At 40.3% G+C, this 21044-nt stretch overlaps 2 protein-coding genes across 2 annotated transcripts; one reads left to right on the top strand and one right to left on the bottom strand.

Moving 5' to 3' along the window:
- Positions 1-328: 328 nt before the first annotated feature.
- Positions 329-9410, top strand: si:dkey-28a3.2 (uncharacterized). Its single transcript, XM_053343916.1, has 7 exons — positions 329-416; positions 1762-5296; positions 6589-7284; positions 7510-7556; positions 7645-7706; positions 7799-8113; positions 9067-9410. Exons 2-7 carry the CDS (start codon positions 1982-1984, stop codon positions 9081-9083), a joined length of 4452 nt encoding a protein of 1483 aa, XP_053199891.1. The 5' UTR covers positions 329-416; positions 1762-1981; the 3' UTR covers positions 9084-9410.
- Positions 9411-14195: 4785 nt separating this feature from the next.
- On the bottom strand, positions 14196-20931 carry ecsit (ECSIT signaling integrator). Its single transcript, XM_053343875.1, has 8 exons — positions 20745-20931; positions 19920-20066; positions 19030-19441; positions 18717-18940; positions 17261-17318; positions 16948-17096; positions 16286-16391; positions 14196-15537 (listed from the first exon to the last, which is right to left on the bottom strand). The coding sequence occupies exons 2-8, from the start codon at positions 20046-20048 to the stop codon at positions 15224-15226; spliced, it is 1392 nt and encodes a 463-aa protein (XP_053199850.1). The 5' UTR covers positions 20049-20066; positions 20745-20931; the 3' UTR covers positions 14196-15223.
- Positions 20932-21044: the final 113 nt, after the last annotated feature.

Genomic DNA, 21044 nt, shown 5'->3' with positions numbered 1-21044 from the left:
TTGGAGCATTTATTGAATTTGTCTCCTGTTCTACATTCAGGCTTCACTAAACAGTAGAATAACAAATGAGGTTAGGCCTAATTAGCAGCCAGACACACAGCAGGCTGCTGTTGATAGAAACAGCTCAGAGCAGAAATGAAGTGTAATAATATTGAATGTATACTTAGTAATGGGGTAGGAAGTATGGGGGCGTTGTACTACCTATATGTGTGTCCACGCCACACACACATACACACACATACACACACGCGCGCGCAGAGCAAGCATCCAGGTCCCACATCCTGGTACTTTTCAGCGTTGTCAAGGCAGCCTCAGAGCACGGCTGGCTGTCGGAAAGTAGCTGCGGTGTCCTGGCAAAATATCTGTCCAAAAACGTTCACAAAAAACTGTCCCGGAAAGTTAGGTGTAACTAAAAGGTAACGGATATGCATGTTTTTCTTCCACACGTTTCCAAGCGTCCTGCTTTACGACAGTAATGTGCGGGTTTTTTCGCTTGTTTTAGACAGGCAGCAGAGTCAGACAGGCGCCAGTCCGTGTGGACAAGAGGAGGAAGATTTGTCCATTGTGCCGCTGCGAGAGACAGCGCTTTACGCACCATTTACGCCCTAATGTGCCATTTGTATTAGTTAGTCTCTACGTGTAAGGTTAGTGGTGCTTCAGCTGGCTCGCTTCGCTATGTTTACCATCAAACAGACACAGAATAAAGAATAAAAAATGGCTCTCGACAGATATAATTTGTGATAGAAAGGGACAGCTTTAAAGGGACAGTGTCACTGCTTCCTTCCTGCTTCCTTTAGCTTACACATGTTCATATTGACGACGTGTTTGTGTTAAAAAGATGAGGTGGAATAAAAATATCTCTCAGGTAAATCATTTAAAATGTCACGTATAAAATATTAATATAACTATATCATGTACTCTGTGTCACGTGGAAATCGCACACTGTACAAGTGCAGTGATAGATCAGCTGGGCGTTCAGTCCCTGAGCATTGTCTTTTTTCATTTACCCACAAAGGCAGGCGTCACTGGGAACTGAAACACTTGCTTTATTGGGCTCAAATATGACATTTGTTCATCTTTTTAATGTAGATCATAAAATCACGTCTGTATTTCAATTCATTGCATATGAAACGTTTTACATATGAATGCCTTCTGAAATCTCCATTCAGCCCACCTTAAATGTGATTCACATATGATACCAAATGTGAAATTGTAACTTATGTAACTGCATTACATGTGAAATGTCTCGTAGCCAGACACTTCTATGTGAATTCATCACATATGAAAATCAATTTCATGTGTGATAAATGTGCATGTCCTTAAATGTGATTTGATCACACCTGAAATCTGTTACTCACATGCAATATTACATTTGAAATGTATGTTGTTGTTGTTGTTTTTTTACATGTGAAGTGTTATATCAGTTAAAAACATTTTTATCATGTGAATGTATCACATCAATGTGCCTACAGGTTTAACATTTAAAATAATCATAACGCAGATTGTTCAGGATCCCATCACTGGTTGATGATAGTTTGTCTAGTAATTTTATTACTTTGAACAGAGCATACATTATATTTTTCTATCTTTACCTCAGAAAATGTAGTCATTTTTATCTGAACATCCTGATAATGATATTGAATGACTGTGTTACATCCTAGTGTTCTAGTGTCATCCAAATGTTTGCCCCAGATAGCTCATATAGTGGCTCATGTGTTTAACAATGTAAAATTCAACTAAGGTTTGTTTTCTGTTCCTCAGGAAACCTGCGTACCAATGTGATGTCTGAGAGATTTGGCAGTTGCTCAGGAGAGCAAGAACACCCACTGCAGCATCATATAGCACAACACCATGTAAGTTAGAGGCACTTCATTGTGCAGAAGAATTCTGGACTGAAGAGATGAACTGAATCAGTGTGACGAGGAAGAGCCGGCCAGTACTGTTGGATGAGAACTGATGGGCTGTCCAAGCTGGCAATAGCATGCCAACTATTAAAGGTAAAGGTGGATCAATGTCCCATCGCTACCGGCCTGCCTCAGAGTATGATGATGCCACCCTCGCCCAAAAGAGAGAATACTGGAGAACCAAGAAACGAGAGCAGAGGGCCCGACTGTCTGAGCGGAGAGGACAGCCAACCCAAGACAGTCCAGAAAAACTACCATATCTAAATGCCTCTGCAGTGGTAAATTCCACTTTATCCAGTTCATTTGAGGCTGCTTCTTCTCCTTTGCAGAGTAATGATGACTCATACAAAACAGCCAATGTCTGTCCTACATCACAGAGTGGAAATACTGTTGACAGCTCAGTCGAAGCCACAGAAAGCAAAAAGGAGAAGTGGCTCCAGACGATGAAACCCATCGAAGTCTTGCCTCAGTTGCCAGCATCATGTTCAATGTTAGCCAAAGCTGTAGGTAGTGACACAGCCACAGTGAAATGCCTAAAAGCAAGGGGTGCTGTAGGCAGAACTATTTCCTCACCCACACCTAGTGGAACCCAGTTGAATACCAGTTCCCCAGTGCCTCCAGTCAGAGTGACCAGAATTACCAATGGCAGCTCCACTAAAGCAACACCTCAGCCATGTGTGTCTATGCAGGGTGCATCAGTCCCCAAAATGCAACATAAGGCACACATTGCATTGCGCATTCAGCCCAAACATCTACACACCAACGTGACCACAGGTGTGATTCTTGTGTCTTCGCCATGTGGCTCCATGTCTATTACAGAAGACAAAACAGCAAATACAACACCTCACATTGCAATAAAGAGTGCCTTGGTCACCACACAGAGGGCTAAAGGTGTTGGCTACTCACAACCATCACTGCAGTCTGAGGAGGATAGAGCAGCCAGGCGCAGAGAGCACTGGAGGATTAAAAAGCGAGAACAGCGTGCAAAGATGGCAGCACAGCTGGCTAAATCCAGAGAGAGAATACAGAGCACAGAAGTGACATTAGAGAGGCAAACAGCACAAAAAACTGGACTCTTAGACAATGCTGGTCTTCCACATCTACCATCCCAGTCATTGAGAGGAGCCGGCCAGAAACAGTGGCCAAATCGGGTCAAGACTTCAATTACATCTGCCAGGAGGGAGAATTATAAACTGCAAAGCGGGGTAGCAAATGTACCTACAGGTAACCAGCAAGCAGATCAGATAACAGTGCAAAATCCACATGGTTATAAACCAACACAAACAGCATTCATATCTGATGTTAGCCCTGAGAAAAAGCCAGGAGAACCACTGAGAAAGTTCCCAAGTTATGTACATCTTTCTAATGTTGCCCGAGGGATCGCCAGATGTAAAACACCTAGACAGAGGTTCATTGAAGCCCAGAGGAATTTTATGAACCAAAGAGGCATAAGAGGAAGATCCCTGTCATTTGCTTCACTGTTCAACACCAGAAACATCCCCAAGATTGACCCTAATGACACACCTGAGCAGATAATAGCCAAACGTCGAGAGTACTGGCGGATTAAAAAGCGTGAACAACGAGCTAAGCTGTCGATGGAGGTGAAGGCTCGGTTAAAGGAGAAGGACTCCCTGATGCGAAGAATGAAACGTTACCAGAAGATCCTAGAGGAGATGAGGAGGGCCAGAGCGATGGCACAGTCAGCAGGAAGCACCCTTACCCACGCCTCTGAGACCATTGGAGGGTTCATCAAAGAGGATGGGACAGTGACCATTAACATCCCCCAGATTTCCATGGATCACAATACAGCAGGACACAACAGTGAAGAAGAGCTTCATGTTGTTTCTAATAATACCCCCATCACACAACCTCAACATCAGCCTGGTACTAAACGAAGAGGCATTGCACCCATTCGTGTAAAGCAGTCTACACCTCCAATCCGCCCACCTCATGTGAAAGTCTGTTTTCCACTTTCCGGACAGTCGGTCAGCAACACTTCAAGACTACTCTCAATCAGACCGAGGCCTCAACTCAAAAGCACAACTGCAACTGTTCCAAAGTCACACTCACAAACAGTCCAAACTGTCAATCAGCTCATGCTAACTCATCCTCAAACCCCTCAAAATACCGTTTCTGGAGGACCGGCAGCAGGGTCGAACCTTGGTGGCTGTGTCATGAAAATGGCCGTCTCAAACGTTGCACCGTCACTATCGGTGCTTACTTTTGATCCAGAGATGACTGAAGAAGAGAGGATGGCAAAGAAGCGGGAGTACTGGAGGGTGAAGAAGCGTGAGCAGCGAGCAGCTCGTGCGGCTCGACTGAAGCAGGGAGTCTTACATGCGAGGGCCAATGCAGCCTTGCAGAGGAGGAAGGCCCAGAGGCATGTAGCAGTAACCGCTGTACCACTGAGCAGAAATCCTACTAAACAACCAGGAAATGCACAGCCTCTTTCCAACAACAGCATGACTGTTACGCCCCATGCAAATGAGATAAAACAAGAGAGTGAGTCTATGCCAGCAGTTGACCTAAATTCTCAACCAGAACAAGCCATCTGTCCAGATATCAAACCCCCAGCCTCCCCGGCCTCCCCAGCCTCCCCACCACCGCCACCTCTAGCGCCTCAGCCAGAGCCTGACCCAGCTCTGAGTGCAGAAAGCCAAGCTACCACTCTGCTAGCTGTGGCCTCTATGAAGAAACTCCTGGAGGAATCACTTAGCACAGTGACGGATTGTAATAGTGAGGAGACTGACATTAAAATGGAGACATCGGAAGAGGCCTCAGAGCAAGAGATTAAGCCAAATTTACCGCAACTCTTTTTTGAAAGGGACGAGGTGACTCCTATTGCTGCCGACCTGACGTTGCAGATAAAAAGTTGGCAGGCAGATACTGACACCTTGGCAGAAGCAGGTTTCCCAAGCCCTCATCGAAAGGACTCACCCCAAATTAGCGAGACACTCCCACCTTTGTCTACCTCCGATGAGGAAGTCATGCATCCCACCTGTGAGCAGTCATCCCAAACCTCTTCGACCTTCATCATAAACCCTGCCACGGAAGCCTCTGATGGTCCATCTTCACCACGAAGAACCCAGAGGCTTCGTACCAAAAAAGCTGACCATCAGAAATGTTGCTCCCCAGAGCCACCAAAACTACATCACATACCCATGGATCAAACGCCTCCACAGCAACGACACTGCGAGCAAAGCCAAGACGACAGCTTAGCATCAGCACAAAGGTATCACGGCATGCTAATGGAGCATAGCGGCCTGACCAGCCTGCAGAAGAAGAGGGAGTATTGGAAGCTGATGAAGAGGCAGCAAAGGGCTCGGTTAAGGGCCAGGCAGAAAGATAGACCAGGAGAATGCAACAGTCGGCTTCCCCAGAGAAACATCCAGGTGAGATGACCGATGGCAGTAATGTTCAATTCCTAATCATTAACTATATATAAAAGTTCTGTTTCAGTGGAGCTGGTAGCCAAAGTACTAGCAACAACCAAAGTTGATATAAAACTGAGGTCCAGACACCATTGCGAGACTGTTACCCTAGCATTTGAAAAGACGTTTTTCATCAGTCACTCTGAAAAGATTACATATGATACTAGAGTTCATATTATAAGCTAAATAAGCATCTAGCATTTGTGTTTATTGTGTTCGCTGCATTCACAAGACATCACATCTGTTTTTAAGAATGTCAGATCCCAATTAAGCATTTTTCAAATTAATAAAATCATTTTGTTTTCAGATTCCCAGCATGACACTAAAATGCAGAAAACAAAATAATTAACACTTTTATGAAAGAAACAAGGCAGTCAGTGTGCTCAATACTTAATCCACTTGAATAGTGAAATTACAACCTCACAAATTCCATTTTAAGGCAGCTATGAGTTCCAATAAGGCTTTCACAATGTGCCAAGGTCTAAGGTCATGGAATATGTCATTGTTAAACATTTGTTAATAATGACAAGGTGCTAGCCAGGAAATTTCCAGTACGATGTTTGAGCTTTTCAAAAAGCTGAAAGGAACCCTTTCTCTGAGGAGCCGTTGAACTTGTGGAAGCCCCAAAAGTGACATGAGCAAAAATATTTTCTCACGTTTCCAGTTTACACCAGAAATGATCTGGTTTCCTGTCTGTACCAGATAGTTTCTGGTGCACTCGAGAAAAACAAGAGAGGGTGGGGTCAAGTTCTTGCATATGTAACTTTAGGTTACATAGAGAGGTTCTGTACATAGAGAGCACCACAATCTATCTGGAAACTATCCAATCTTTTGAATGTACTTGTGTTCAGAGACATTTACATATTCTTGTCTCAAAACTTAAGTGATCACCTGTAAAATAGATCACTATAGATCAACTTTACCAGCTTTTAGCTTTACCCTTTTACACTGTCTACACTGTGCGTTTCCAGTGATGTAACATATGGTATTATGACTTTGACACTGAATGTCAATTTGTTTGGAGCACAAAGAGATCAGGCCAGACCTTGCATGCATGACCAGTGTCGACTCCAGCTGAAACCTGAATCATTACACTCCAGATCTCTCCCTGGAATTTGCAACTTGAACAGCAAAAATAAAGGAGTGTTAATGAGATGAACCTTCTTAAAGCTATGATGTTTTAGAAAGATAATTGGATTTCATTTGAATTTTTGCAACAACTCTTTTGTTTATGTTATATTGTTGTCTTTCAGGCACCAGGTCTGGTTATTATCAACACTGTTAAGGGTGTAAATCCTGCAGCAAAACCAGTCCTTCAGCCCAGGCCGTCCATTGCTTCCCTGACTGCCGTGACCAGCATTCCTACTGTCCTGGTGGTTAGCCCTACAACCTGTAATGCTGAGCAGTCCCCTGACACACTTCAGGTGAAATTGCCTGTCACCAGTGTTTCCTGTTCACCCAACAGTGAGAAAAACGACATCAATTTCGGGCCTTCACAGATTGTGTCCGATTGTGTAGGAGCTCCCGAGAATCAGCCACAAACTGTACCAGCTTCACAAAAATGGATATCTGCAAGCACAGATGTAGACCCAGCCCCCTCTCTCCCTACCCTGATGCCCCCAGACAACCCACTGTCCAGCATCAACCTACAGCCATTCGAACCCTCCAGTCAAACTCCAAATTCTACCCTCAGTCCAATAAAAATCACTCAGAGCCCCAAACATGTAATACCACCTGTCAACAAGCTGGCACCATTAAGCACCATGGTTCCTCCGAAGCTCATCCCAGGGGAGTCTGAGGAGGATTTTCTGAGGAGGAAGCGGGAGTACTGGAGGATAAAAAAGAAGGAGCAGAGAGCCAGGAAGGCCATTCGGGATAAAGGAATCACCCCAAAGAGAACTTCCAACAACTGGAGGCCCATCCTGCCCGCCCAGGAACTACAGACACAGGTAAGAGCTTCTCAGGTATATGAAAACCACTTGTCAGGTTACATACATACTGAAAAAGCACCTGTTCTAGTGTGTAACCCATATGCCACATCAACATAACAAATTACACATTCTTGTTGCTACAGTCACAATAATGGGTTCGCACACTCAAATCAATTGGACACTTTTATTCTTTTTCTTAATTTTTCTCAAACCCAGATTTTTGTCCTTGTCTAATCCCTGTAGGATTCTGAACAGTGGGTGAACTCTGAGGAGTCAGAACATCTAATGAGGTAGGAAACTTGTTTTGCTACTGTTTGGCGTTGTTTTTGACGGTTCAATGTACAATAATAATGACTATAACTGTTCTCTCATTCGCAGCAGTCCAGTAGACACTGAGGCAACATCCTTTTCATACTCGGATTACATATCACCAGTAGAAGGTGATGTATCATCTCAATCTAAACCTAAAAGAACAATAAACACATTAAAATGGTGAGCTTACTATTAAACTTTCTTTTCACTGTGTCTTCAGATGAGTCAGTACTGTTTGCTGACTACGAGAACAATAACGATGAGGAAGGTTCTGTTTCGGAGGCCGTGTGGAGGAACCGCTACCTCATGGACTATGATCCGCTCAACCAGCTGCTGGTGTGCATGGTGTGTGGGGAGCTGCAGTATTCCCATAGCCTGGAAGGGGTAAGGGCCCACATCGACGAGGCCCACCCAGACACCCTGACACTGGAGTCCGGGGAGCGACAGAGAATACTAGAGGCATGGGACGAGCAGGTGTCCCAGCGGGAACGCTTCTTCACCAGCCAGCTCCAGCAGCATGGCGGGGCCCTGGCAGGTACAGAGGGTACTGTTTGAACACATGAATGGTCAAGAACTTAAACAAAGGCTGATATAGGAGCTAAGAAACTGCTGGATTAGTTGTAGGGCCTAAAGATGATTTCTAGAGGAAAATACACCATCAACTAGATTATCCAGGGTAAGATTGGGTGTTAAAGTGAGACTATGTAATTTTTGAAAGAAGACACACTATTTAAAATTAAAATTCATACGCAAGTAATAAAACACATTTGATCAGTTCAATACACTGAGGGGTTTTGCTGCCATAGCTTTAGTGGGACTGAAGGGTCTTTTTAGCTCCACAAAGTGCTAAACCTGCTAACAACTCTGTTAAACAACTGTCTGTTAAACTGGCTTTAAAGCATTACTGTGCAACGTTTAATAGAAGAAATAACAGTCTGAAATTAATTCAATACGCTCACTCTTTTTTATCTGATTTGACCAGTAGCTAATGGTGGCTAATGTTAGCTAATGTTTCACTGGTATTAGAGTCAGACTTTTCTCTATTTATGCTACTGTTCAATGATAACAAAAACACAGTAGGGCTATGACTTCATGCTACTATTATTAAACTTAATGCTAATGGTAACATTAGTCACCATGCTGACAAAGATGAGCCTGTTAAGCCTGAATAAGGAAATTTCCTGTTGTGTTGTTGTGTAAAGTTTCAAGGTTGTAGTTATTTCCTGGAGGCAGTTTGTATCAGTGCAGACTTGGTAGTTAGCAAACACAAAAAAGAAGTGATAGATTTTTTTCCAGCACTACTAATCGATGTCTATGTCTACTTTTAAATGTTATTATATAATTTACATGTAGCAGAAGGATTTTTTCCCGTAATGCTTGTGTTAATGCTTTCATGCTCTTGTTAGGAACCAGAATTATTACCATTTTGGTTGCTCCATCCAAGACAGTATTTTTATTCATCAAAAATGTCTGACTTGTTTTTTGCAGAAGCACATAGGAACTGAACAGCAGAGATGAGGACTGCAGGAGAGTAAAGGCCACAGACCAGGAGAAAAGACCCTTACTTAATTTGTCTTATTTATTTATTGTATGTTCTTTGTAATCAAGTTGTTTATGTTCATAGAAAGTCACTTTGAAAGTGAATGCTGCACAGGGAGCATTCACCCCAAAAGCAGCTTTACCTCATTTTCCTACCAGGGTTGTAATTTGGGTTTATGGAAGCCAGTATGGACATTTTTATATCGGAGGTGCCACAACTGAGATTTTGTGACAATATTTTAAATATTTAAAGAAATAATCCAACGTTCTGATAAAAACACTTGTTATGCTAAGCTAGGCTAAATGCATGGGCTTATGGACACACAGATGAAACTGTTTTTAAATGTTCTCCATATTTTTGCTCTATTTCCAGAAATGTTCAATTGTTCTTTAAAATGTGGCTATTTTAAACCTCAACATCAGCCACTGTATACATTCAGTGTTTCTAGTATGCTCCACATACAATTTGATATAAATTCTGAAATGGCATTCAGGCCATCATAGAACAAGAAAAATTCTTCCTTTAAAGGCAGACTATGTAACTTTTCAAAGATTCTCCTCAGTGAAGTGCTTTAGATACATCACAATCATCTTACAATTATACATGATCAGAATTTTTATGGTGAAACCATAGAAATGTTTATTGGCATCATGCTAACACATTATTATTACACCATATTACTTTTACGTTTGACCTGTTATCCACAGTTACGTGTACAGTCTTGAAGTCACACATGAGGCTAATGTAATGTAGCGTAATGGTAGCTTAAGTAGAAATTAGCCATAAAGTCAGCAAAGTTTTGTTAATATTAGCTAACAGTAACCTCAAGCTACAAAACTTCTGACAGTGCTGAATTGAACAGTGAGTTCGATTTATTGCTTTCTAATTACAGTTTTCATTTGTAAGAAATTTGTGCTATTTCTTCTTTAAAAGTTACTTAGTCTGGCTTTATGACCAATAAACAATCACTAGCAGGTGTAGCACACGCTGAAGCCAACCTGAACTATTTAGTGCTACTCAAATAAAGAAATACATACACATTAAACACAATAATCTTATAAATAATTTGGGTAAAAGAAATAAAAAGCTGTAGCTGTTAGCAAACTCAGCTAAGCATCACTGACAGCTTATAATACATTAAGAATAAGAACCTCAGTATCAGCCAGCTTTAAGAGAAAGAACTGTCTACACAAATGTGTGATATACAGGGCTGTCAGATGTCTGTCTGGGACCCCTAAATTGACAGCTGAGACCCCCCCCCCCAAAAAAAAATCTCATAAAGAAATTTTGGGGGGTCTCAACAACTGTAAGGTTTATTTTTTTTCATTAACTATCGAAATCTGTGTGATTTTATAGTGAAACATTCATGCCATTTAAATTTGCACCGCCTTTGCATATTTAAATGTCCAGTACAAATGTGAACAATTAACAGGAACTAATTCATAATATACGCAAATTAAATCCCTTCATTTATCTCCAAGAAAATAGGAAAAGTCTTTTAACATCGAGTCACTGAACAAACAAGTAAATAAACAATGAAAGAAATGTTTCTTCTTGTATAGCTACTTGGATCTAGTGGCTGATGTATGCCTGTTCTGTTTTAGGGTACCACCCATGGCACACTAGTCTACACACACACACACACACACACACACACACATACACACACACGCAGCACAACAATGACAGACTTTAAACTGTAGTCTGAGCTGACACTTGCTGTTAGTTTTGTATAAAGTTCTTCCTGCTTGTTGCAGGCTTGCATTCAGGTGTGAAACTGTTCTAGACTTGTTAACCAGTGGATCGTTGCATGGGCGAGTAAAACATCTTTTTGTACGTGGCATCGCACCGTGCTGTTCTTTAAAACCCAAACCTTACATTTATTCCTTTATGACAACTTTTTCTATTGAGACATTTTTTACACCAACTTTCTCAACTGTGTAAATATCTCCTGCAGTTCACCTTCTGCACTGTAAATACACAAAATACTAAATTGGTTTTGAGATGCCATTTGTTTTGTTTGACTGTGCTGTTTCACATTTTTGAGCAACTTTATTTATTATTTATTGAATCCCCTCTTATATGATGATTATTGATGACGCATTATTCATATCATTAGGTAGCTCCATGTTAGAGAAGTACCTCATCTGAGTATTGAGTATTGAGGTTTGAAAGGATTTCCTGCATGAGTAGTAAATGAATGAACAGTTGTATATCAGAGATGACTCTGGAATGCATTCCAATGTTTTTTTTTTTTGTTTTTGTATGATTTTCATCAGGAGTAAAATGCTGAAATATTCTTCACTTTGAGCACAAAGCTGTGGAGGTCACAGCCTCAGCACAGAGGAAATAGCTGGACGTGACTGAGAATGTAATTCTGATTTGTTTACCAGTTCAAAGGGAATGTTTAAATGCCTTTTCAGTAATAAACTTTTTCTACCTTTGGGTTTGTTCTTTGAAATCTTTTTTAACACTTTTTTTTAACACATTATGTGTCAGATTCCTACCTCAGAGCAAATGTTATATTTTTATAGTTTTTTTTATTTTTTTTATTGACAGTATAAATTACATATAATTAGAATAACCAAGTTTCAAGTTTATTTTATTTATACAGAACTTTATAAAGCAAACAGACAAGGCAGCACATGTGTGCACATACAAGCATAAAAGCAGCTAAATTAAAACCCAGCCAGCATGTCCATGTGGGCCCCATAAGGGTTTAATTTGGGCTGCAAATATGGGTCCCAAGTGGCCCCATCTGTGTTTGCCCACACAGGGGCTTCAAGTGGGTTCTGGCTGGGTTTTAGGTGGGGCCCAACTGGATAAAACCCATGTAGGCCCCATATGTTTGCCTATATGGGTTCTAAGTGGGATCAGAATTGACAATAAATGGGGCCCATTTAGCCAGCTAACATGGGCTTGGCATGTGGGGCCCATGTTTCTGAAACAATATGTGGCCCAAAGAATTTGCCTTGTTTGTGTCCATGCCCACTTAGACCACTTACATCCCTTATGAGGCTCATACAGTCAGCACATGTGGTCTTCACATGTGGGGCCCATGTTACTGAAACCATGTGGGACCTGCAAAATTTGCCCAGTTCAAGCCCATGACCACTCAGTCAGTACCCATGTAGCCTGCATTTAATCCATATGGGGCCCACATGCTGGCTGGGAACAAAATGTATGTGCAAATTTAAAACCCAAAGAAATCATATAATAAATCAAACAGATTAAACACAGTTGAGAGCAGTGTTTAGATGCTTCTTATAAGTATCAATAGACCCAGTCTGTCTAATGGCCTCTGGCAGGCTGTTCCACAGCAGAGGGGCCTCTACAAAAAACACTCTGTCTCCAGACTTTTTTTTTTCCATGAGTGGGGCACTGCCAATATGCTGAGGTGGGAGGATCTAAGGGGTCTGCTGGTGTGAGAAGTTCTGAGATATATGTGGGGGAGGGATTTATAGACTATTAGGAGAATTTTAGGAGTAACCAAATGATACATAATGCACCTGGAGCTTTTGGGGCCTGTAGATATTATTCATGAAACCACACTGAGAACTCATTAGGACACTTGTTTTTTATTTGCAGTTAACAAAATCAATATTTAAAGCTATACCTTGCACTAGATTAACCAATAAAATATACCATATAAAGTATATAGACATATATTATTGGTCTACAGAGTGTAACACAAAACTTTGATTTAAAGCTCAATCATACTTTAAGTTGAACTGACTATATGTGTGTGTGTAATATGTTTTGAAGTTTGGATGGACACATTTTGGGTGGGTTTCATTATTTAAAATGTCCATGACTGAATTTAAGATAAACTAAGTTCAGCCAGTACTTTCCAAGATGGTTTGATGAGTATCTGCTAAAGCGTGTGTTGTAGGATCCAGGATGTTTGGTACACAGTGACAGTAATGTGTGTGTACACAGATTGGCATTCATGACTTTGGGAGGTTGAGCAACTGATGTTTTTGGCTATAAAAGATCATTTAGTTGATGACAGGAGATGAAGTCCTCTGTGCACATAAGAACAACTAATACGCAGGTTAAAGACATTTTAGTTTAATGGAAGTTTTTCATGAGGTTGGAATGGTAAGAAAGTTCTTCTTTGTTTTTGTTTTAGACATTGACTGTTTTTTTCTTATTACAAATGAAAACGTTAATATAATAAGAATAATGGAATAAAACACTAAATAAATATGAAAAAATCAGGTTTTCTTTAACTGATTTTTTTTTTACCACTTATGAAATCCACTGTTACCTTTGCAGACAGCTTTTTTTATCCTCTTCCTTCTCACATCAAACAAATTGATTTGCAATTTTCAATCAATTTATCATTGTATAGATTTGGTTCATTGTGTTCTTGCATTTGGATTAACACAATTTTTCATGATCTGCTATAAAACAATCTGACCTAGTATGTCTTTTAGATCTTCTTATTATATCAGATATATTAATGGCTGTATCTCCTTTACTATTTTTCCTTTTGCAAGGTAAGGCTTCTCATTGAATTCATCCTCACTCAGTGTGAGCTGCAGCCTCTCACACTCTGCACACAGCTAGAATAAATACAACAATGGAACCTCCAGCTCTGAAAACACTTCTCCTAGTTTAGATTTAAAACCTTTTTTCAGTGTTTTATTAGTGTGCATATCTACACATAATACAGATGATGGAGAAGTGCAAAAAACCCTCAGGGGGGCTTCATCTAGGCACTCTCCAGTGTGAGGATGACATTAATTAAAGAAAAAAGAGAAAACTAAGGTGATTAAAAGAACAATTTCATGACATAACATATTTACATTTATACTGCATGGAGAAAAACTTCAATTAGGATTAGTGGCTTGTTTACAAAGATAATCCATAAAGATAACATCACATCATCTTTTACAGCTTTCTAAAAATGTGCAGGTGCTAAATTTAAAAAATGAATATCCCATCAGTCCAGTTAAATGAAAGGGTGCAGTGTTTTTTAATCTAAATATTATATACTGTTATTACTGATTGCTTTAAGACATCATGTCATGAGTCTGGCTTACCATCACTATCATTTCTATTATAAACACAACACAGTCAAACACATAGAGGGATTCTTCTTGTCTTTTTATTACAGTCCCTCAGCAGGTCATTAGTGAAGGATGGACACACACAGCAGCACTTTCTTCTTATTCATAAAAGAGGCTTTCATGAAGTTGACTTTAGAGCACTGTGTTACATATATATAATATTCTACACATTATAGATAACATTTGTACAGCTCTGAGCAATTTCCTTCTTCTGCTCACATTAACCATCAGGCTGGAATCTGCAGTAAGACCTCATGTTTGAACACTTATATGTTACATACTCCCATGTTAATGAATAGAACTGACTTCTGAAGAAGATTACAGAGGATGATGATGTTCTATCAGCTTTTAGTACAACTTACAGATTCAATAAATAATACTCTTCAAAGAAAAACAACAGCTGTACATTCAGATGTTCTAATTGTGTTCATGATTCAGCAGTAATACCTGACATGTAGCACAACTAACTTCAGCTTTAAGCCTTGAAGTTTAATGTTTGAATGGATTCTTGGAAAACTAAGCACAGCCCAATCAAAAGCCTGCATTCTTGTTAGATCAGTAATTTCCAACCTTTTCTACTTCTAAACACTGAACATAAGAGTGTTTATAGGTTGAGACCAGTTCAACTGAAGAAAGCTTTTTCTCCTTTGTTTTATCTCTATAATTAAAGAGGCCTGAAGACGTTCAATTATGCAGCCGATGAGAGAAAAGTAGGAGAAAATGATTTTGTGTGGCAGAAATCTGTTGTTTTTCTGCCTTCCTCTCTGGTTAGTCATGTCCCATGTGGGGGTCCTGCCCCCCAAATAGAGAACCACTGCCTTAGATAATTTAAAATGACTCAGCAAGCTTTGAAGATCACTAACATGACAAAACATAGTTTTACTTGAATTGCTTTAACTGCTGTTGCAACAGGATTCAGAGTTCCTTTGGTTCTGTTCTAGTTGTTGAACTATTGACAGTGAAGCAGCAGCAGCTCAGTCACAGTATGAACTCACACTACATCAGTCATTACAGTATGTGATGATGATGATCACTGCTTCATCCCTTGGCTTCTCCTCTGCTCCTCCTCCAGTACAACTTCACCTTCTTCTTCATGGTGTGACTCCCTCCTCTGGCTCTCTGGTTCTGCTGGAGGAGGATGATGATGATGATGGTGGTGCTGCTGGTAGTCTGACTCTGTGCTGGGTGGTGCCTGCAGCTCTTTGGGTCCTGCGTCCAGACGGAACAGGGTGGGCACCTGACCCAGGACGGGGTTGGTCTGCTGGAGGCCAGAGATCCACTGGTTGAGGACGGTCTGGTCTCCCTGGCTGGTCATACACATGGCAAAGACTGGACCCTCATCCACTGGACACAGAGGAGGACACATGTTTTTAGTTTTTAAAGTCTACACCAGCACATGTATTTTACAGTAGTAGTTCCATTTTTTAAAACACTCCTGCTTTTGTTTTAGTGGTTCCAGCAAATCCTCTCATTTCCTCTCAGCAGACTTCTTACATGTTCACAGCTGATTATATATGATCCACATTACAGACACATAAAACAGGACACCTTTTTAAAAGGAATAGTTCAACATTCTGGGAAATATTCTCATTTGCCTTCTTGCTGAGCGTGAGGCAAGAAGATCATGTTAGCCGCTCCTTGTTTCTCGTGCACGCTGATGATGCAACACAGATGATACACTGTATACCATCAAACACTTTTTGAAGCAACAGTGGGAAAAGATGGAATCTGTTCAAACATATGTGACCTATTGCGTGAAAGTAATACAAAGTATATAACCCTACAGAGGTTTATATACCATTCATTATATACAAGTTTAGTTTTTATGCTAATAATTGTAGCTTTTATTAAACTGGGTGAAATATTAACATAATAGGGTCTGCTGTGCTGTGAAAAAAATAGGGACTGTCCCTTTAAATATCATCTCTTCACAGCCAAATGTGTATCAGACTTTAAACATAGTCTCAAAGACAGACACAGTGACCAATCACAGAGCTGGATATTACTGAGCTTATCTTAAATCCACTTGATGAACGTGTGTTAAAGGAACATTCTACAAAAACAAGTGACAGCTCCAGTGGAAATATCTTACAGTCTTCTACATCGAAGCTCTCAGTGTCTCCAAGGTCTCGGTCCAAATCCAGGTCTAGCTGCAGAGGATAGTCAAAACACCTCTCTGGATCATAGGGCTCCTCTACCTGTGGACACACACACACACACACACACACACACACACAGAGAGAAACAGAGAAACAGCAGTTTGAACTTTAACGTCAAATGATTATATGTGGACAGGACAAAGTGAGGCTAGCAGTTTCCCTCTGCTTCCAGTGTTTGTGCTAAGCTAGGCTAAAGACATCCTGTGGATAGAGGGCTCACATGCTTTAACTCACTTGCTTTTTGCTGAGCTTTCAACTCACAGCCCTGTGATCACATGACCTCAGTGCAGGGCTTTTGGTCATTTGAAAAGACAATAAGATCATTGTCTCTCTCTCTATACATCCCACTGTTAATAACTCAAAGTTCCATACATAGGTCATGTGACAACAACTGAGCAAGTTCCTATTGCTGAAGAAGACCATGAGATATGGCTGAAAGCTCCAAATAAGGCTAGTTCCACCTTTTTTTATTTTTTTTTTATTTTAGTCATCCAAACTGAAACATCTTGACCACTATATTGGATGAACTGTTCACAACATTTTGCACAGACTTCCATCCACTCCTTCAATCCACAGCAGCCGAGGGGTTTCCCACCTGCTCTTCAGGCGGGGCGGGGTCAGCTCTGAGGATGTAGTAGTGGACACAGGTCTTCCTCAGCCACAGGGGGAAGGGTCCCTCCACAAACACAGGCCTGCTCGGGTTATGCTTGGCCAGCAGCTCCATCTGGCCGGGGCTCTGGATGCCTGTCCACACAGGAAGGAAAGGAAAACAAAGACAGTGAGCAGAAGTGTGTGGATGTGATCCCACCATTGTCCTTCATCATCATCATCACGCTGCTCTAGTTCAACTACAGCGACATGAAGAGTTTACTGGTCAAACCTGCCAACATGTACATGAACACACATACCTACTATATGTGGGAGTGTTATCTCCTCTCCACTCTCTGTAATGTCTGTGCAGGGCATCTGGAGAGAGGAGCAGAGACACACACACATACACACACACACATATATATGATTACACACCATTGTGTGGTAGAGTAGAAAATTACTCATTTCCTCAAATGTTGTGCTCCTTGTTGGTTTCTGTTCCACATGCAGGAAAACCCCTCTGCCATTTGTCTTTAATTTAACTTACAATGGAAATGATTACATATCCAGCTCTGAAAACACAGTGTTACTCAACAGTGTGTCATCCATATCACAAATAATGATGCTACATATTTATTCCCTTCCAGCTTCTTCTTTTCATTCACTGTGTCTCTGTGCAGTCTGTGTGACAACGTGTACACTGTAAAAACTTTCTTGGTTAAAAATCGATTCATTTTTGATGTATTCATTTATTCATGTTTTGGTAGATTTTCTTTCTTTTCTCCTTTTGAGGGTTGTAGTGGGTGTTTGTGGCGTTGGAGTTAGTTGGTGTTCTGTTTCTCTGTTCTAACAACACGAGTGGGGGGAAAATCTAAAACTACTGGAACATCTGTACATTATACTTGTCATCTGTACTTCACTGGTTTCCAAAAAGAAATACAATTTAAAAGAAAGAATAGTTTAGTCTTTTTATTCTATTTCATTCATGTTTCTTTTGTCTTATCTTCTTTAACCTAGTTTAAGTCTAGTCTGTATTGACCTTGATCTCCTTTATTTCATTTTACTTTTTTTAATCTTATCAATCTATTTTAACCTAGTTTTTTTTTACTCTTTTTTTCTCTCTTATTTTTAATAATATATAATATTTTTAGTTTTTTTAAAACTTATGAACATTTTCTACACACATTCTTATCATTTATATTGTCTCTTGTGTGCATTGGTCTCAGTGTCTCTTAATAAATAAATCAATAAATAAATAAATCAATCAATCAATCAATCATTATTTATATAGCACCAAATCACAACAACACAGAGCAGGTCTAAACCGTACTCTTTAATTTGTTCTTTGTTTTGTTCCTTCATCATTTTTATTCATTTTATTGTCTAATTATCAGCTGTGAAGCACTTTGAACTCCATTAACCTGTATGAGAGCTTCTGTATGAATAAAGTTTGATTGATTTGATTGATTGATTGATTAAAGGTTATTCTTGACCTTAGAAACAAAAAAAAAGCCTGAAAGCCTCAAAGTGATAATTTGTCTTTATGTATAAATGACTGTGTACTAACTGAGCTTTAGAGGTGTTGTAGGTGTATTTTTGAAGTTTGGCTAGAAGCAGGCTAGCTGTTTCCCTCTGCTTCCAGTCTTTATGCTAAGCTAGGCTAATCACACCCTGACATTAGACCGATATCCATCCGAACACCTCAACCTCTACAAGAAAGCAAATTTACGTCGTTCCCAAAAATGGTGAACTGTTCCTTAAGCGTGATCCCACCTGGTAGACGGTGACTTTAGCATCCAGGTCGTTAGCGATGCGGGTCAGACTGAAACGAGCCAGATCCACTGGGTCTTCAGGCAGATGCTGCGGGACGGGGAAAGGGTTTATGTGCTTGAACTTGGGGAACCAGTACATGATGCGCTGGAACTTTCTCATGGGGTGACCCTTCTCTCCAAAAATCTGCACCAGCAGGACTTTGGTCTCCATGTTGGGCGTGATACCTGGAACACAAGGATAGATGGAAAACCGGCTTTTTTTTAATGTCTGTCTCATACAGTGTGGACTAACCACTCTTCTAGCAGACACCCACCATAGTTCTCCATCTGCTCCAGTATCTGCACCCCACACTCCTGCTGTCTGGGGTAATGGTTGAACATTCTCTGGATGAAGTTCCTGGGTACGAAAACCTCTTTGGGGAAAACATCCAGCAGCTTGTTGTAGACGACGAGGTCTCTCTCCACTCCGAACTCAGGCATCTTCTTCAGAGCAGCGTAGATGAACTCAACGTGACCGCGTCGTCTGATGTCTCTCTTGAGGAACACGTCCACCGCTTTGTTAAACGTGGCCTTGGTTTTATCGTCTTTGGCCACCTTCTCGAACAGGTCGTCGTGGGTAACCAGAGACTTATTCTTCTTCTTGTCGTCGTCGTCGTCGTTGATGAATTCTGCAGGTACGGGCCGATCTTTGGAACACACGGGGCTGCCATGGAAACGCCTCAATGCCTACAGCAACAGTTTGTTTTGTTAGATGTGTAGTAGCTTCCAATATGACACACAATCTGTCTGTCTCTCATTTTATTACTGGGCTCAATGGAGAGCTAAAGAGTAGTATCAAAAGGTAAATTAAATGTTATGATACATTTAAAATAAAGGAAAGTATAAACGTAAAATAAAGGTAAAATAATAGGTAATATAAAAGTAAAATAAAGGGTAATATAAAAGTAAAATAAGGGGTAATATAAAGGTAAAATAATAGGTAATATAAAAGGTAAAATAAAGGGTAATATAAAGGTCAAGTAAAGGGTAATATAAAGGTAAAATAAATAGTAAGTTGGGGACTATTTTCTGCAGTGGATGAATCCACATTTGGTGCTCTGGTGAGTATTACTGGCAGCAGAAAGAAAAGGTCTGAGTCATCCTTTGCTAGAAGTGCTACCTTTCATTAAATGAGCAGTATTCATGTGTTTATATTAAAGCATACCTGGTGCTGGGTGGTGCTGGTGGTGCTGGTGGGCTGATGGAGGGAGGCAGGCTGGGCAGCAGGTCTGACTATCTGAGCCTGCAGCAGCCTAAGGCCCTGCAGCTGGAGCAGGCAGCGGCTACACTTCATGCTGGAGCCATCACTCACCTGCAGGAAGAATGTCCACTCATAAAACTGACAGTTATAAGCTGCACTCTGTGTATTTTATTGATATATTTTATGATGAGAAAGATGATTGTTTAGTTTGGTAATCTTTAAATCTGATGCTGAAATTAAAAGAGTGTATGAGAGCAAATTCTTAGGAGAAATAGTAGATCATCAACTCTGTTAGAAACTTCACATAAATCATATTGAATCAATCATAAATCCATTACATTATTATATCAAACTAAAAATATCTTCAACCAGAAATCTCTTTATATGCTCTATATATCTCTTATAGTTCCATACATTACTCACTATGTGAAGTAACGGCAAAACACATAACCAACATAAATACAATGTATGTAATGAAATGTAAGAGTTGAACTGTAACTCAAATACATTACATGTTTATGTATTTATGTAAGCCGAAGTGAGTGTTACAGATCTACTTCAGTATATATATATGCAGTATAGATTTATTCCTCATTAAAGTTGCATAGTGTTATGAAAACATTAAATTGATACTTTTTTGTATGGAGTTTGGCAGGTCTGTACAAAATAAGGCAAAGTGTCTGGAATCCCATCATTAAGAACTGACACTATATAAAACAGGACTATATTCATGTCATGCACATCGTAGTAGTGCTACGTTAACTTACATATACATAACTAAGTACTCACCGTTTATACAGAAGAATGAGCACAGAGATTAGTCTCCTTCAGAAAACACTCTCCACGGACGCCTCCATGTTGGAAAGCCGGCTGAACATCCGGTTCCATACAAACTCGCGTCCGGCGTACAACAGAAATGTGAAGGCAAGGAATGGTTCCGCTGCCATTGTCGGACTGCTGTTCTCTCCAGTACATCGTTTATCGGGGTGCTTTGCAAATTCTTAAAATTCACACTGTCGTGGTTAATGGTTTTATAGTAACGTTATTTATTATTATTATTTTATTACGTTAATTCTAAAGAGACATAAA

The sequence above is a fragment of the Scomber japonicus genome, chromosome 22 (genome assembly GCF_027409825.1).
Source record: "Scomber japonicus isolate fScoJap1 chromosome 22, fScoJap1.pri, whole genome shotgun sequence".
In the NCBI taxonomy this organism is placed as follows: domain Eukaryota; kingdom Metazoa; phylum Chordata; class Actinopteri; order Scombriformes; family Scombridae; genus Scomber; species Scomber japonicus.
This window is presented reverse-complemented; position numbering and strand designations above follow the sequence as displayed.

Excerpts from the sequence above, each read along its gene's own strand:
- si:dkey-28a3.2 (XM_053343916.1), top strand. The coding sequence starts at position 1,982 with ATGCCAACTATTAAAGGTAAAGGTGGATCAATGTCCCATCGCTACCGG. Across the intron at positions 5,297-6,588 it reads TTCCCCAGAGAAACATCCAG|GCACCAGGTCTGGTTATTAT; the intron begins GTGAGATGACCG and ends GTTGTCTTTCAG. Across the intron at positions 7,707-7,798 it reads TTACATATCACCAGTAGAAG|ATGAGTCAGTACTGTTTGCT; the intron begins GTGATGTATCAT and ends CTGTGTCTTCAG.
- ecsit (XM_053343875.1), bottom strand. The coding sequence starts at position 20,048 with ATGAAGTGTAGCCGCTGCCTGCTCCAGCTGCAGGGCCTTAGGCTGCTG. Across the intron at positions 19,442-19,919 it reads CCAGCACCACCCAGCACCAG|GCATTGAGGCGTTTCCATGG; the intron begins GTATGCTTTAAT and ends CTGTTGCTGTAG. Across the intron at positions 17,097-17,260 it reads AACACTCCCACATATAGTAG|GCATCCAGAGCCCCGGCCAG; the intron begins GTATGTGTGTTC and ends CTGTGTGGACAG.